General features: G+C 43.5%; 1 protein-coding gene across 1 annotated transcript in view; it reads left to right on the plus strand.

The window, feature by feature from the left end:
- Window positions 1-15987, plus strand: part of LOC126195022 (uncharacterized) — a 1313800-nt gene that overhangs the window by 1042440 nt on the left and 255373 nt on the right. Inside the window, exon 4 of the mRNA XM_049933457.1 lies at window positions 3074-3207. Coding sequence (XP_049789414.1) covers window positions 3074-3207 — 134 coding nt within the window. The remainder of the gene's footprint in view (window positions 1-3073; window positions 3208-15987) is intronic.

The raw sequence follows: 15987 nt of genomic DNA on the forward strand, positions 1-15987 counted from the left end.
CGCCTGCTGGCTGTACAGTTTACAGGTCTACAAATGTAGGAAGTTCATAACCATAAGCCGGTGAGTGGCTTCCCTGACGCGAATTTCCTCCACTACCCAGCCCCCGCCCCCCTCCCACCATCAACATTTGCAATCAATCACAGGCCCAGAGCGCAGTTTTTTCTTCTATAAGATTTTACTGCACTTAGATGTTGTACACTTACTGAATACGAATTGTTAACCCACTTTATACAACAATAAACATTAATTTTATACCATTAAAATACAGTTTTAATGATCTGTGTTTTTACTTTCCCTGCAAACTTTAAACTATTACATCTAGACAAAAAAATTGTGGTAAATATAATGCAGTTTAATTTTATACGGGGAAATATTGTGGGCGTCAAATGCCTCCCACCCTTACACACGCGCTGTCACTTCAAACGTAAGGATTTTTAGTATGTTGTCCGTGGCTCTCCAGCCTACCACCGCAAAAATACGTCAAATTTCACAAATTTTTTCCCTATTCGACATTTTTTTGGTCTTCGTTTATACGAAGGTGTGTTGAGTTTTGTTATGTCTTGCTCCCATTACCAGGCACAGTGTCTGAAATGTCTCTGTGGAGACCTTATTTCTTCTGAACCCAAGCTCGTCGCTATTTAACAGATACCTCATTTTCTTTTCCATTCTGCGGTATATTATTCTTGCCAGATATACGAGCTGATAAGCTGATTGTACGATACAACTTCACTGCCATAACTTACCTCACCAATGGAAAATTACTTCACCGCCTGGTTCTGTGTTTAATTGCAGCACTCTTATGAGACTGCTGTACTAGGGGCGTTTAACGAGTAATGTAACACTTTTTTTTCTGAAAGCATCTTGGTTTTGTTCAGGATCCAATACACCACATCCTTTTCCATTCTTTCGGCTATTAAACCCTATTTTTAAACATAGTCCCTGTTCAGCTCGACGGGCCTACACCACCTTACTGGATGGGCCAGTATGCCCGTTTGGTACCACACAGGTGGTCGACGTCAGAGCCAAAGTCTCATAACGTCCCCATCATCCACGCACTGCTTCCCGCAGAGTGCTTCCTTCATTGTGACAAAAAGACGGAAGTCGGAATATGCAAGATCTGGGCTGCAAAGTGGACGAGGAAGAACAGCGCAATGAAGTTTCCTCAGCTTCTCTGGAGCGCAGACTTGTGTGAGGCCTTGTGCTTTCATGGACGACAAGAAGTTCGTTTGCAATTTTAAGGCACTAAGACTCTGAAGCCGTTTCTTCAATCTCATGAGGGTACCATAGACTTCAGAGTTGATCGTTGTACTCCTTCAGAGTCCCAGAAGACCGCCACCATGGCTGTATCGATTGAGAGTGCAGCTTTGAACTTTTCCTTCGAAGGAGACGTGGTGTGGAGCCACACCTCGAATGAGAGTCTCCTCACGTTCCAAAACCGCAGAAGTCACAGCTGTGTGCGGCCGGCCGGCACGTGGGAGATGGGACAGATTTCCGCGACCTTGTGTCGATGATGACAGATGCCTCGCCCAAAGATTCACCGTGCTTCTACTCACTGCCAGGTCTCCGTAGATATTCTGCAAGCGCCTATGAATATATGCGATGATCTGATTTTCCGCCAAAAGAAACTCAATGTATAAAATGACTTTTTTTAAATAATATGAATATTTATATATGTGTTAGGAGAGAGAGAGAGAGAGAGAGAGAGAGAGAGAGATTGATTTTTGATTGAGATTTTTACTTTAAGTCGTAACTGGTACCTGAATTTGGTTGCTGCCTCCTTGAATGATCAGCTTCTGCACCGGTTGGTGACGTATTACAATTTGGAGGAAGTTATAGTTCTTTAACGTTTAGAATAGGACTCTGTTAATTACTCGGCCGTTTTGCGGATGGCTTTGATCCCAAGTTTTCGTAGCTTTTCATACCTAAGGGACCACTGTTCTAAGTAAGTAAGATCAAACAGCAATCTGCTTTTCGTGAGAAAAGAAGATTGTTTAGCACACAAACTTTCTTCAAACTACACGTCCTGCTACATGAAAATTGGTCACTGGAGTTCAGCACCATACTATTGTAGAAGAACATAATCCAATTACTGTAATTAGGAAATTTTGAGAGGTTGTTACTTATTGAATGAAAACTATAGAGAATGCATTTCTTTTCCTGTATTTTAGTGAACTTTGTGCACTTACAATTCTGTCGATTGATAGACGACGACGACAATGAAGTTAACCTCCTTTTCCAAAAACAAGATATTTCCATTCTTCACTTCCAGAAAATCTGTATACATACATGTTTGGCAACTCTTACGCATACTTTACTCGGTTTTATCACTAAAACATCAAGTTTCATTAAATGTAACAATACGTTCGGAGCGACGGCCTAGCAACATGTCTACTTTCCACAAGATACAGCTTAACAGTTCTCCTTTTTTTTAATAAATAATTTTCATTTTTTTCAGAGTCCACACTCAAAGATTCACAACTGCTATCGTTGCGGGGATTGCGCGCTAAAATGGTTGTTGCTCTCCAGCTGCGCTTCACTTCACTTCAAGTACTTTTTGAATCAAATTTACATTTACGGTATTTACATACACTACTGAGCTTCTCAGAATAAAATCAGACACAAATTAGTTTGAAAAAAGGGGCAGTGACGCTCACATAACATTAAAAATGACAGCTCTCTGCTTGGTACGCCCCTCCGTTACAGACGCAATTTTGAAGTTTATGTATAGCGCCGCCACCTATCGGAAGTTCATGAAACTATAGGGTCTGAAGCGAGAATATTCCGCTGTGTTCCACAACAAATTTCGCATTTCAGCTACCGAAAGTGGCAGAGAAAATAAAATGTGTTTCATTACTTATTGGACGCTTCTAGTACTCTTTCTGTGAGCAATGGCTTTCCCAAAGATCTGACATACTGCCTCAGTGTGTGGCCAACAACAACCTTACGAGGCCGGAGGTCATATTCTTACGACCGACCTCGGTAAACACGGCAATGTACCATCATCGTGCAGCGACCAGCGCCCACGGCTCGTGCTACGGCTCGGTCCCTCAGCTTGTGCTTCTCCTTGTCGCAGCGCTGCCCGAGGGCCCGCCCACGCTGGTGGCGGAGCGCGAGCGCTACTACCCGGGGGACCTGCTGAGGGCCAACTGCACGGCGCCCCCATCCAGGCCGGCGGCGCAGCTCTCCTTCTACATCAACGACGAGCCGGTGAGTACATCTCTGCTCGCTCCTAATTCACTCTGCTCGTAATGAACGGATACTGCTGTTTCTAGCAAGGCCGTGCTACCATCAACAGACCCCATGGACCTCACCTGTGGTGTGTTGAGAGCCCTGCCAGGGAAGGCTGTGATATGATTAAGGCTTTTACATCGGGAAGTCATAGCTGCTGGTGAACCTTACGGGTTGAATGGTAATGACCCATGAAATTCAGGGAAGCCGAAGACCCTCTGAAGATGTCCACTACAGCTCTAGACGAAACATGCAGAACAAAAACATTTTAATGGACCATGACCATACAACCCTCAAGATTTATCAGCTTCTAAATCTGTGATTACGAAATTAATTTAGAGGAACTATGGATCTAAAAGCTTATAGAGCGGCAGTTAAGGTTGATTGTGCATAATTTTAAAACACAGTTTAACGTACACGCATCAAAAGGAGTTTCGCATCACCCCAGTTCTCAGAACTCCTGAAGACAGACGTAGACTGTGGATATTGTACGACAGATACAGGCGCTTGGACTGTTCAGAGATGTCACTAAACCCGCCCAAAGATGTAAACAACCATGCATGAGCAGCGCCTATTAGACGGAGGGGGTCCGACAGCCGATCAGTTCCAGTCATTCCATCAGGAAGGAGGTACATGGCTCGTGTTGTCTGTAGTTCAACCATGCTTAGACGATCAATATCGCGGTTAGGTCCCACCCGCATTGTTACTTTGTGCCAGGAAGGGCGTCCAGGCGTCTCGCAGTGAACCAAAGCGATGTTGTTCGGACATGGAGGAGATACAGAGAGACAGGATCTGTCATTGACATGCCTCGCTCAGGCTGCCCAAGGTGTGCTACTGCAGTGGATGACTGCTACCTACTAACAATGGCTCCGAGGAACCCTGAAAGCCATGCCACCATATTGAACAATGCTTTTCGTGCAGCTACAAGACTTCGTGTTAAGACTCAAATCGTGCGTGATACGCAACTTCACTCCCGACGTCCGTGGCGAGGTCCATCTTTCCAACAACGACACCATGCAGCGCAGTACAGATGGGCCCAACAACATGCTGAATGAACCGCACAGGATTGTCGTCGCGTTCTCATCACGGATGAGTGTCGTATATGCCTTAAACCAGACAATCGTCGAAGACGTCTTTGGATGCAACCCGGTCAGGCAAAACGCCTTAGACACACTGTCCAGCGAGTGCAGCAAGGTGGAGGTACCCTGCTGTTTTGGGGTGTCATTATGTTGGGCCGACATACGCTGTTGGTGGTCATGGATGGTGCTGTAACGGCTGTATGATACGTGAGTGCCATCCTCCGACCGATAGTGCAACCATACCGGCAGCATGCTGGCGAGGCATTCGTCTTCGTGGACGATAATTCGCGCCCCATTGCGCACATCTTGTGAATTACTTCCTTCCGGGTAACGAAATCGCTCAAATAGAGTGCCGGCATGTTCTCCGTACATGAACCCTGTCGAACATGATAGACCGAAAAGTGCTGTTTATGGACGACGTGACCGACCAACCACTCTGAGGGATCTATGCCGAATCGCCGTTGAGGAGTGGGACAATCTGCACCAACAGTGTCTTGATGAACTTGTGGATACTGTGCCACGAAGATCACAGGCTTGCATCAATGCAAGAGGACATGGTACTGTGTACTAGAGGTACCGGTGTATACAGCAATCTGGACCACCACCTCCGAAGGTCTCGCTGTATGGTGGTACAACGTGCAATGTGTGGTTTTCATGAGCAATAAAAATGGCGGAAATGATGTTTATGTTGATCTCTACTCCAATTTTCTGTACATGTTCGGAACTCTAGGAACATAGGTGATGCAATATTTTTTTGATCTGTGTATAATGAATTGAAGAGATTTAAAATAATTAAAGACCGTCTGTTGGCATTTCTGCTCTTCTTATAGAGCCATTACTTTGCATTTTGTGTTGATCCTTAATTATGGAGTACGCAGAAAAATATAAAAAGCATGTGAATAGAGTAATGTATGTGTTTTTCTTTTGTATTTTTAACTATCGGCTTCAGTTACGTGCAGGGTTTTGCTAGTTCTGATTACTACGCCACAATGACAGAGGAAGGTGTCGTACTACTGTTGACAAAAAAGAAAAGAAATGCATCCGTTTTTTGAGTCTTGAATTTCTTACTAGAACACTCTTGGTGATCGGATGACCATCCTATGACATAAGCGTTCAATAGGCTATTTGTTTCGTAACATCGATTTTCGCTTCCCGCAATAGCTCGTTAATGTATGATGTTACCTGCATATGGTTTCATCAGCTTCAAGCTTAAAGAATCCGTGTGTGGTGCAAGAACTGATAATCATTAAGGGTTTTCCGGTTTGCGTGAAATGACATGTGGGAGAAATGGGCTTTCCACGAGATCAAACTGTCAAAATCTACTTAAATGGTTCTTCTTAAAATCTTTGCTATATCTCCATTTGAACAGCGGCGTGATTGAACGGACGCTATTTCGAATTTGACACGAGGGAGCCTATGGTTTGAAACGTGAATGACAATTTAATCCATAACCCGTGGTCTGAAACAGCCGCGTAAGCCGTTCTATTTCTAGCGCTATAGCACTTAAAACACAGGCACTTTTTGCGTTTCAGTTTTCGTGATGCGTGCCTCTTTGTGGTGCTGAATCCCAAGACCGGAGCCTACATAACGTGCGCCTAAATACAACACTGGTTAGCTCAGTTCCCGACTTTATGCGCTACTGATATGTTGTCCGAGGAATCGCGCGAAATGCCCCAGAGACGTTTGCGATTGCGCCATCTTGGAAATGCTTCTGCTGTTGTTACTGTTATAGTTGCCTCTAAGGAAGACTCACTCGGTGTAGTTCTCCACTCTAGCCTATCTTGCTCGACTCATCGTCTCCACGTAACTACTGTAACTTTCATGCGCACGCTTACATCACTCAAACCTGGATTCCGCTGCACATTTTTTATCACAGACTCCCTCCTCCTCCTTGCCCGTCCAAAACACACAAATACACATAGAAGATATATATACAGACACGCACACACTCCAACTGTCCTCCAGTATCAATTTGACGAGTCCTTCATGCCACATTTTCAATCAAGCTGTACCGAAAGTTTCTTCTCTTCTTAGCTCGATTCAGTACCTTCACATTAATCATATTTAATAGCCATCCGATGTTCAACATTCAAGTTGTACTTCAGACTAATATTCTCACACAGTACTTAGTTGAACTTAAATTTATATTCAGTGTAAAGTTTTCCTTTTTCAGGAACGTTTTCTTGCATTTTAGATCCTGTGTTTCAGCAAGTGTGAGTTATTTTGCTTTCATAATTCCTTAATCTGTTTCCTAGGCTGCTTCTGCATCTACATCTACATACGTATTACGCAAGCCACCGTGTGGTGCGTGGCGAAGGGTGCCCTGTTCCACTAATAGTCAGCCTAAAATGCTGGTTTTCCTAATTTTCTCTTAGTGCTACTCGAAAAGTACGTCGCCTTCCCTGCAGTGATTCCCATTTCAGTTCCCGAAGATTCTCTGTACTATTTGCGTTTAATCAAATCTGCTGGTAACAACTGTAGCAGCCTGCCTCTGAACTGCTTTGATGTCTTCCTTTAATCCAACCTGGTGAGGATCCCAGACACTCGAGCAGTACTCAAGAATAGGTCGTACTAGCGTCTTATATGTGGTCTCCTTTTACAGACGAACAACACTTTCCTAAACTTCTCCCAATAAACGGAAATCGGCCATTCGCAGTTCTGACATGCTCGTTTCATTTCGTATCGACTTGCAGGGTCACGCCTAGTTCTTTAATCGATGTGACTCTGCCTAGCGGCTCACTACTAATAGTGTATCCGAATGTTAAAGGTTTTCCCCACACATCTGCATTTACTTAAATTTTTCTACATTCAGAAGCAGCATTTAGAACCACCCGGAAATATTGTCTAAGTCACCTTGTATCCGCCTATTGTCACTTAACGACGACACCTTCCCATATACCACAGCACAATAAGCAAACAAACGCAGATCGCTGCCCAACCTGTCCGATAGGTCATTTACGTATACAGAAAGTAACAGCGGCCTTATCACACTTTCTGCACTTTCTGGGGCCACTCCTCATGATACCCTTGTCTCTGATTAACGCTCACCGTCAAACACAACATACTGGGCTCTGTTACTGACGAAGTCTTCGAGCCACTCACACAACTAGGACCTATTTCCCAATGCATCTCCTGATTAATGTTGCCCACTCCAGTTGTTTTGTTCATATTCTTTCTTTCCAGGACACTATACACACTGCTCAACTTTTATTTTAAGTCCTTTGGTGTCTCTGATTTTTGCACTACACTGTAATTCTGAAAAACTTTCTATTTCTTCTTCTTGATCGTTAATCCCCTTTCCAAGTTTTTCCTTAGGTATCCCTACTGTTTTCTCAGTGACATCCGTTAGAAGACCGTTATAGCGTGATTAACATCAATAGCAGTAATCTGCAGCAACCACTTGAAGATGCTGAGCAGTTACCTCTGGGAAATATTGTCTGAGACACGAAACATGGTACGCCAGCAGACCCGAGAGCCATGATTGGAACATACCTTTTGCGAAAGCCTGATGGCTCGTATTATGAACCCATAGCAGAGACAACAAATGTCGTTGCGACCATCGTTACTGATCGTTGACGGAAATCTTTGTCACAGCGCGTTGGATCATTAAAACACTTTTCGCGAGTTGTACATTAACGTTTATTCAAAGTTCTGTAGCTTGTAGCTCCTTGTTTTTCAACCTACAGAAGAAAGTGGACCTATCAATTAAATTTAAATAAGCGACCCGGTAAACTTGGCAAGAAAATTAATTATTGAAACTTCCTGGCAGATTAAAATTGTGTACCGGACCGAGACTCGAACTCGGTACTTTTGCCTTTCGCGGTTTAGTGCTCTACCAATTGAGCTACCAAAGCACGACTCACGACCCGTCCTCACAGCGCCAGTACCTCGTCTCCTACCTTCCAAACTTCGAAGAAGCACTCCTGCATACCTTGCAGAACTACCACTCCCGGAAGAAAGGATATTGCGGAGTCATGGCTTAGCCACAGCCAAGGGGATGTTTCCTGAATGAAATTTTCACTCTGCAGTGGAGTGTGCGCTGATATGAAACTTCCTGGTGGATTAAAACTGTGTGCCGGACTGAGACTCGGACTCGGGACCTATGCCTTTCGCGGGAAAGTGCTCTGCCATTCTGGAAATTAATTATTGTTTTGCACAGTGCAGTTCCAGCGTTCAAAATGCAGTCGATAAAATCGACTATATAAATCTATTGCGCCTACTGAAGATGTGTGAAAATCTGCGTCTTGACATAAGTATAGATTTAAGAAATATTTTGTTATAGTATTTTTTCAAGGAATGTAATCCATCATCATCACAATCGATGAATTGAGACCTTTCATGGGAGACAAAATATTTAAAAAAATCATTCGATATACACAATACCCTAACTCCGACAAACCTACGGAGAAGGGATGAGAAACAGGATCGGAACGACTGGAGTCACCCTAAGAGAGAGGAAAAAATGTTACCTTCACCTAGTGAAATCCCACGTCACCTCAAACTCCATTATTACATGCAACGTTATCAGATGACTCGTTGTTTAATTTTTTACGATTTTCTTTCCATCAAATGACACACTCAGTCTTTTTTTCCATTGGTATCTGAAGCAATTTACACTTAAGGCATAATACTTTGCAATATCGAGGTGCCATGGCGAACGAATATTATGCCCTTCGGGTACTCGGAGCTTTCACTGCACACTAGCTTATTCCCCAGGAGCAGAATGTCGTATCGTGAGGAGCACCTCGTTTCGTGTTCCTCCGCTGGCGCGTCCTGTTTATTTCCGCCTCCGGGTCCACATTTAGAGCGCGTCATTGGGGACGGTTCCGCGCCATTACGTTCGCCCAGAGGCAGCGGCTGCGTCTGTCCTGAAAGGAATGATGCCAGAGGCAGCGGCAGACGCTAACAGAGCCCATGTGACCGGATTCCACCCGGCCCTGTTTCCTGACGGGGGAGTGGGAGGGTAGGTTGGGGTTCCGCCACTGCCAGCCAAGCTCCAGTCGCCTCACGCGCTGCCATCCACCCCCAACCAATTAGAGAGAAAGTGCTGCGCGCGCTGGGTTCACGCCTCCTTACCTGTGTCAGCCGCCCGTTTAATGGCACTTCACAAGCAACACCGAGCGGGTCGTTTTTTTCCCCCAACCCAGTCTTTCTCTTTGCGTTCTTCGTTAAGCAGGCGAATCCGTTGTACCGCTACTTCCTCGTCTCTTATAACACTTGCTGACCTTCTGCCAAAATAGTCAGCGACATTCAGTATGGTGTCATGGCTGTTAGAAACACATTTAGTTGTAAACATATGTAAACGATTAAAATTTAGAAAATTTCTTGCCAGATTAAAAGATAGTGCTGGATTTTGAGTCGAACCTGGAACTTTGTCTTTCCAGGGTAATGCATTTTGCTGACTGATCTGTGCACAATTTAAACGTCTTGACAATGAAATTTGCTTCTGAGAGCCGGTACACAACTGTAATTTGCGAGGAACAGAGCAGAACAAGTTTCAAAGTGAAAGATTCATTTTCATTAAAATTTATCCATTAGAAGAATGAGACTGATATAAAGAAGCGCTACAATTCATATTAAACTGATGTAGAGGCATAATAAGGGTTCAACATTACTTGATAGTTAAATAATTCCAATATATTATTAATGATACAGTCAGTCCAGCTGCTCTGGCGATGGGTGTGATTATCAACTTAATCTCACGTCCTACTGGGGCCTATGAATTCATAAGTACTTTGATATTACGATAATTTTGCTTGAGAAATGGGGCGTGGGTAAAACAAAACTGGACTGAGAAATATTTCTTGCACCTTAAGTTGGGCAACCCAGGCTACATCAGCTGATCTTGTTAGGTTTGATGTTTTCTTCGTCGTAATTTGGGTAACGCAGAGTACGTCATCTGCAGTTGTTATTAGTAATGTAAGTTGCACCGTAACTTGGGCAGACCAAACTACGTCATCCACACTGGCCACGGATGATGTCAGTTGAGTTGCCTATGTGAAGGCGCATGAAATACTTCCCTGGTCAGCTTTATTTTAACTTCTCTGCAGAAGAAACAGAAAAGATCCAACGAAGGAAGGTTTTCCTCATTACGAGCTCCTGATAATCGCATCTGAGTAACAGAGAAGATAGAGAAGTTCCACTGAAGAATGGCTCTTTCGTCACGGTTTCGTTTGATAAGTGCCAGCCTGCTACGGACGTCAACAACAAACTTCTGTTACAGTCGCTTCTAGTGTGACGTCCTGCACCGAGGAGAGACGTACTGTTGAGATCTTGAGAGTAGCCGTTTGAAAAGTCTGGCAGCATATTCCTTCCTCCCACTTAACCACAACAAAAAAAAAAAACAAAAAAAAGAAGCTCGTACGGTAGTTTGCAGACAGACAGGCAGCTGCTCCTCCCACGTACCATGTACGAAAGGTAAAGTTAAAGGGTGGAGGGGGAGAAAGGTCGTAGTAGTAAAAGCTCTGAGCAATATGCGACTTAACTTGTGAGGTCATCAGTCGCCTAGAACTTAGAACCAATTAAACCTAACTAACCTAAGGACATCACACACACCCATTCCCGAGGCAGGATTCGAACCTGCGACCGTAGCGGTCGCCCGGCTCCAAACTGCAGCGCCTAGAACCACACGGTCACTCCGGCCGGCGAAGCGCAAGTAATTGACTAAATACGCTGTAGCATCACTTGGACTGTTTCTCGAACATACTAAGTGTTCACACACCGCGTTGTTACAAAGTAACAGGTGCATTATTCATTAGTTCCCGCTTTGCTCATTTTGGTATAGTGTGTGTCCTATTGCTTTTGACCGCACATAGTGGTGTTTTGTCCAGATGGAAAATGAAAACTGTATCAAGCAAATTTTTACCTACCACTGGGACGTTAGCCGGAAAGACTGTCATTCTTACGTACGAAGATCTGAGCAGCAGAATGTCTTCGTTAACACCCCTTATATTTTCTCTTCGGCTATCGATTTTCTCTCTTAAAAACCTGTTCAAAAACGTATACAGTATTCAAGTAATCACAACGTTCACCTTAATGAGAAACAGAAACTTGGATGTTTAATATCATTTCGCAGTACTGAAATCCACTGTCAGAACAGCAAGAGGTAGAAAATTCAGAAGCAGTAAGACGGTGACTATAATGGTCAAAGCGTTGGATGAAAGAGTTTATCAATTCTCCCATCGGTACCTGCTGAGTTAATTACAAGCAACAACGGCACTTTCCTGCAAGTTCTCAGGACTTGTTGGAATATCGCAACTCACAAGACACCTGACATTATTAACATATTTTTCGGCGTCGATATTCAGATCAAAGTTTTTGGCCAAACGTCGCTTGTGTCATATGCACACGAAATTAATAAACTGTCTCTGACCCATGTTGCATCATTGAGTGAAAATCTTGGTAACATACACCAACTGTACCGCACATGCTGACGCTGGCGATTTATCATGGCAGTCGGAATATATTTACAAACATATTTACATACCTACAAGGGAAACTCTCGCGGTTCTAGGCGCGCAGTCAGGAACCGTGCGACTGCTACGGTCGCAGGTTCGAATCCTGCGTCGGGCATGGATGTGTGTGATGTCCTTAGGTTAGTTAGGTTTAAGTAGTTCTAAGTTCTAGGGGACTAATGACCACAGCAGTTGAGTCCCATAGTGCTCAGAGCCATTTGAACCATTTTTTCACAACGGAAACTCCCCATCACAACCCACTCAGATGTAGTGATTAGATGGCCCACTGGACAGCCAGCCAAAACTGAGCACATGTTAAGCATGAAAACAGGAAGAAGGTGTACTCAACTGTGGTAAAAAGAAGCAAAGTAGAAACAGTGAACGGTTCAATGTCAACATGTGCAGCATCGAGCGATTCTGAAGCCTGTGTGTCGTGATCATGTGGTCATAGTGTTGGACTGCAAAGAGGGAGATCTGAGTTCAGGTCTTCCTAATGCCCCGCTTTTATTTATCTTTTTTTCTCATAAAATTATGAACTGTCCGTCCGCTCTTTGATGTTCGCTGCATTCAAATTTGTGTCTGTATCGTAATGTAACGTCCGTTTGCAACAGCGAAGTGTAACGAAGAGACGTCCAGACGTTCGTACCTCCTATTCGTCTTACACAATTACCACATTTTATGCATTTCGCGTTCTGGTATGGAAGTTCTGACTCTTGAATTCCGCCCGCATCTCGTGGTCGTGCGGTAGCGTTCTCGCTTCCCACGCCCGGGTTCCCGGGTTCGATTCCCGGCGGGGTGAGGGATTTTCTCTGCCTCGTGATGGCTGGGTGTTGTGTGCTGTCCTTAGGTTAGTTAGGTTTAAGTAGTTCTAAGTTCTAGGGGACTAATGACCATTGCTGTTAAGTCCCATAGTGCTCAGAGCCATTTGAACCATTTGAACTCTTGAATTCCTTCGTTGTAACATAGTTCACACCCGTTTACTTGTAGTTTTCATTTCAGTGAGTTGTCTATGAGGCATCACGCCTGCTGTTCATCACATTTACTTGCGACGATAGTATATTCCTATCATATGACTAATATGCTATTACCAACGTATAGCGTAACAATTGCCAAGACTACAGGAGGAGGGCAGACACGTCAGTGACCGGATAGATAGTTCATAAATTTCTTAAAAAAAAAAAGAAAATGGGGCACGGGGAGGTTTGAATAGGGACCCTCTGCTTTGCGGTCTAACACCATTACCACACCACCACCTCGCCGTGGTTCTTGCTGTTGGCTCGATGTTGCACATCTTGAGCTTGGACAGTTCGCTGCTTCTATTTTGCTTCTTTCTTTACAGTTCAGTACCCCTTCTTCTTGTTTTCATGCTTGATCTGTGTTCTGTTTTCAACGAGCTATCGATTGGGCCATTTTGCCACTAAATCTGGGGGAGTGGGTGGGGGTGGTTGCGATGTGGAGTTTTTCCCTTTTTAGTGAAAAATGAATGATCTGTGGGCAACTGACAATTACAATGAAAGTTGCCTCGTGTGTAGCTGTTACATAAACACCCATGCTGTCGTAGTGAGTAACGGAGTACATTTTTCGATCAAACTCGCTGTGTAAACATTGTTCATTGTGATACATCAAAGTCTATTTATCTATCATCTCGTTAGAGAGCCAATACCGGGCATTACACTGTGGAAATAAACAAGTAACTCTCATGTAACCCATCTGAGAATCAGCCTGAAAAGAAACGAAAGCTAGTTAACGGAATAAATGGATGTTTCAAAAAACTGATTGATTGCTGTTTCTGTAGTCACAGGTTCTACAGCATCAGCAACTGATGCTCTCAATTTTTCCTTGTACTCCTACGTCTTCCTTTCTGTGATACTCATTGTACTCAAAGAAACCTTCGAGTGAACAAGACGGATTGAATGACCGATGTGTATTTCTTTAGGTTTGGTTCAAATGGCTCTGAGCACTATGGGACTTAACATCTGAGGTCATCAGTCCCCTAAAACTCAGAACTACTTAAACCTCACTAACCTAAGAATATAACACACATCCATGCCCGAGGCAGGATTCGAACCTGCGACCGTAGCGGTTGTGCGGTTCCAGACTGAAGCGCCTAGAACCACTCGGCCACACCGGCCGGCATTTCTTTAGAGTTCCCGTTTGTTTACCGTCAAGTGGACAAGTTACATTAACCAGGACACATGAACTGTGCACTAGTTCAGCGAATTCAAAGTAAATTTTGTGTTGTGTTCATCATGTTTACCTTAATGGTGCGCTGCTGAGCAAGTCTCGAGGAGAACAAGTGAATTTCCGAACAGAAAACATTTGGTCCTTTTTAAAAACAATGTACCGATGTTGGTATCTTGAACACCAATAAAGTTACAAAAAAGGCGACCATACTAGTTAATGTTCCTGTAGTAGCAAAACCACGTTTTCTTGATATATTTTTTTATTTCGCTTCTGTGCAATGCGTTATTTGTGTTGATCAAGATAAGTGGGTCACACTATACAATCATTAACTCTAGCACAATATTATGGTACTTTCCGTTAGTTTCGTGTTAGTGAGTATTGCTTGTGCAATATAGTGTTTCGTTTGAGCTGTTACGGAAGATTAAGGAAATGAAAGAGCAGAGGAACTTGCTCGTACCTTAATAGACTGGGATGGAGTGAAACTGACCCCTAACTTTCAAGATCGTTACTTTGCTGAAAATGAGTCGTAATACTAGGAGCATTGTCAACTTGCTTGTGGTGCAAAACCCATTCGATTCACAAATTTTAACTGTGCTTAAATTATTCTCCACTTGTTACGATATGTGTATTATTCTCCATTGTCCATACATTTCATTATCATATAAGTACTTGAATGAAGTCACCCCGTAGATTTTGCATGAAACGAACAGGTGTTAGTTCAGCGACGTAGAGCAACTCACATCCAAACCTCCAGATGTCAGACACTCAGATCGGTATGAAACGTTGTGTGTAGATATAGCATCAACCAAAACACCGATTTCGTTAGTGCTATGTGCTGTCGTCCAGTAGAACATGCGTAAATAGTAATTAAAAGTAACACCAGAAATACGGAGCAGAGGGAAAGCGTATCTGTGAGTAAAAGTTTCGCAGATATCGCATGGGGTATTTGGTACAGTGTGAGGTCGTCGTACCAGAGGTCCCTTGCTAAAACCCCACTGATCACAATAATTATAACTGTTTACAAGTGAAACTGTTACATGGGAGAACATTTTCCTGGCAAATAAAAGGACTTTTGGAGTTTGTAGCAATGTTCTTTTGGCAGTCTGCGTTCGCTTCGTTAGTTGAAAGTGGCAAACCTATAGATAAGTGTGGTGTTCCGCGGGAAATGGGATGGAACAAAAACCACACGTGATGAAGCAGCTAGTGCACTTGTAGTTCCGATTAATGAACATGAACAATCGGACCAATACAAATAAAAACAACTGTATCACACTTGCGGAAGTATTAATAGTCCCATATAACACTTTAACGCAAAATACAGCCAAAAATTTGCCATCATTTGGGTTTAGACCCAGGACCCTCGGTACGACGATCTAACGCTCTACCAACTTCCTCACGGAGCCAATGCGTATTTTTTAAAGTTCTGATTCTGAACATGGCTGCACTTTCAGAGACCGTTTAGAAAGTACAATTGAAGCAATAGTTACGGTAGCATCAGACTCATGCTACGGTAGCTCGACACGTGTGAGCAGCCCGTAGTGGCTTGCCTTCTATGTTTTCTGTTTAAAAAATTTTGTGACTACGTTTTATCACCTGATATTTAGTTTTATACGTGACATGACAGTTTGAGTGTTTACGTCTGATCAAGGCAATCGTAGTAGTGCCGAAACCTAGGTCAAAAGACTTCTTTTTTGCGACCCAGGGCACGTATTGCGTTAATTTTAATGCTTATTACTTTCTCACAGTTACGCTTTACCTGTGATCCATAGTTCTCGTGTTGTTTAAATAACGTTTACGCCCGTTCTGCTGGATGACACCACATACTACTAACTAAATCGGAGTTGTGATTGATACTCTATCGACATACAATATTTGGTACGTATTTGGCTGTCTGACACCTGGAGATTTGTGTTTCAGCTGAGGTGTTTCGAAATGGTTGCCTGTAACACGACAACTAAGCAATCAGTGAATGGCTGTCTCTGTGTAGGACTCTTTTAAAGTGCCCAACAAAAATTTGCAGGTGGCACCGAAGTTGTTGCTGC

This window comes from Schistocerca nitens, chromosome 7 (genome assembly GCF_023898315.1).
Source record: "Schistocerca nitens isolate TAMUIC-IGC-003100 chromosome 7, iqSchNite1.1, whole genome shotgun sequence".
Lineage (NCBI taxonomy): Eukaryota > Metazoa > Arthropoda > Insecta > Orthoptera > Acrididae > Schistocerca > Schistocerca nitens.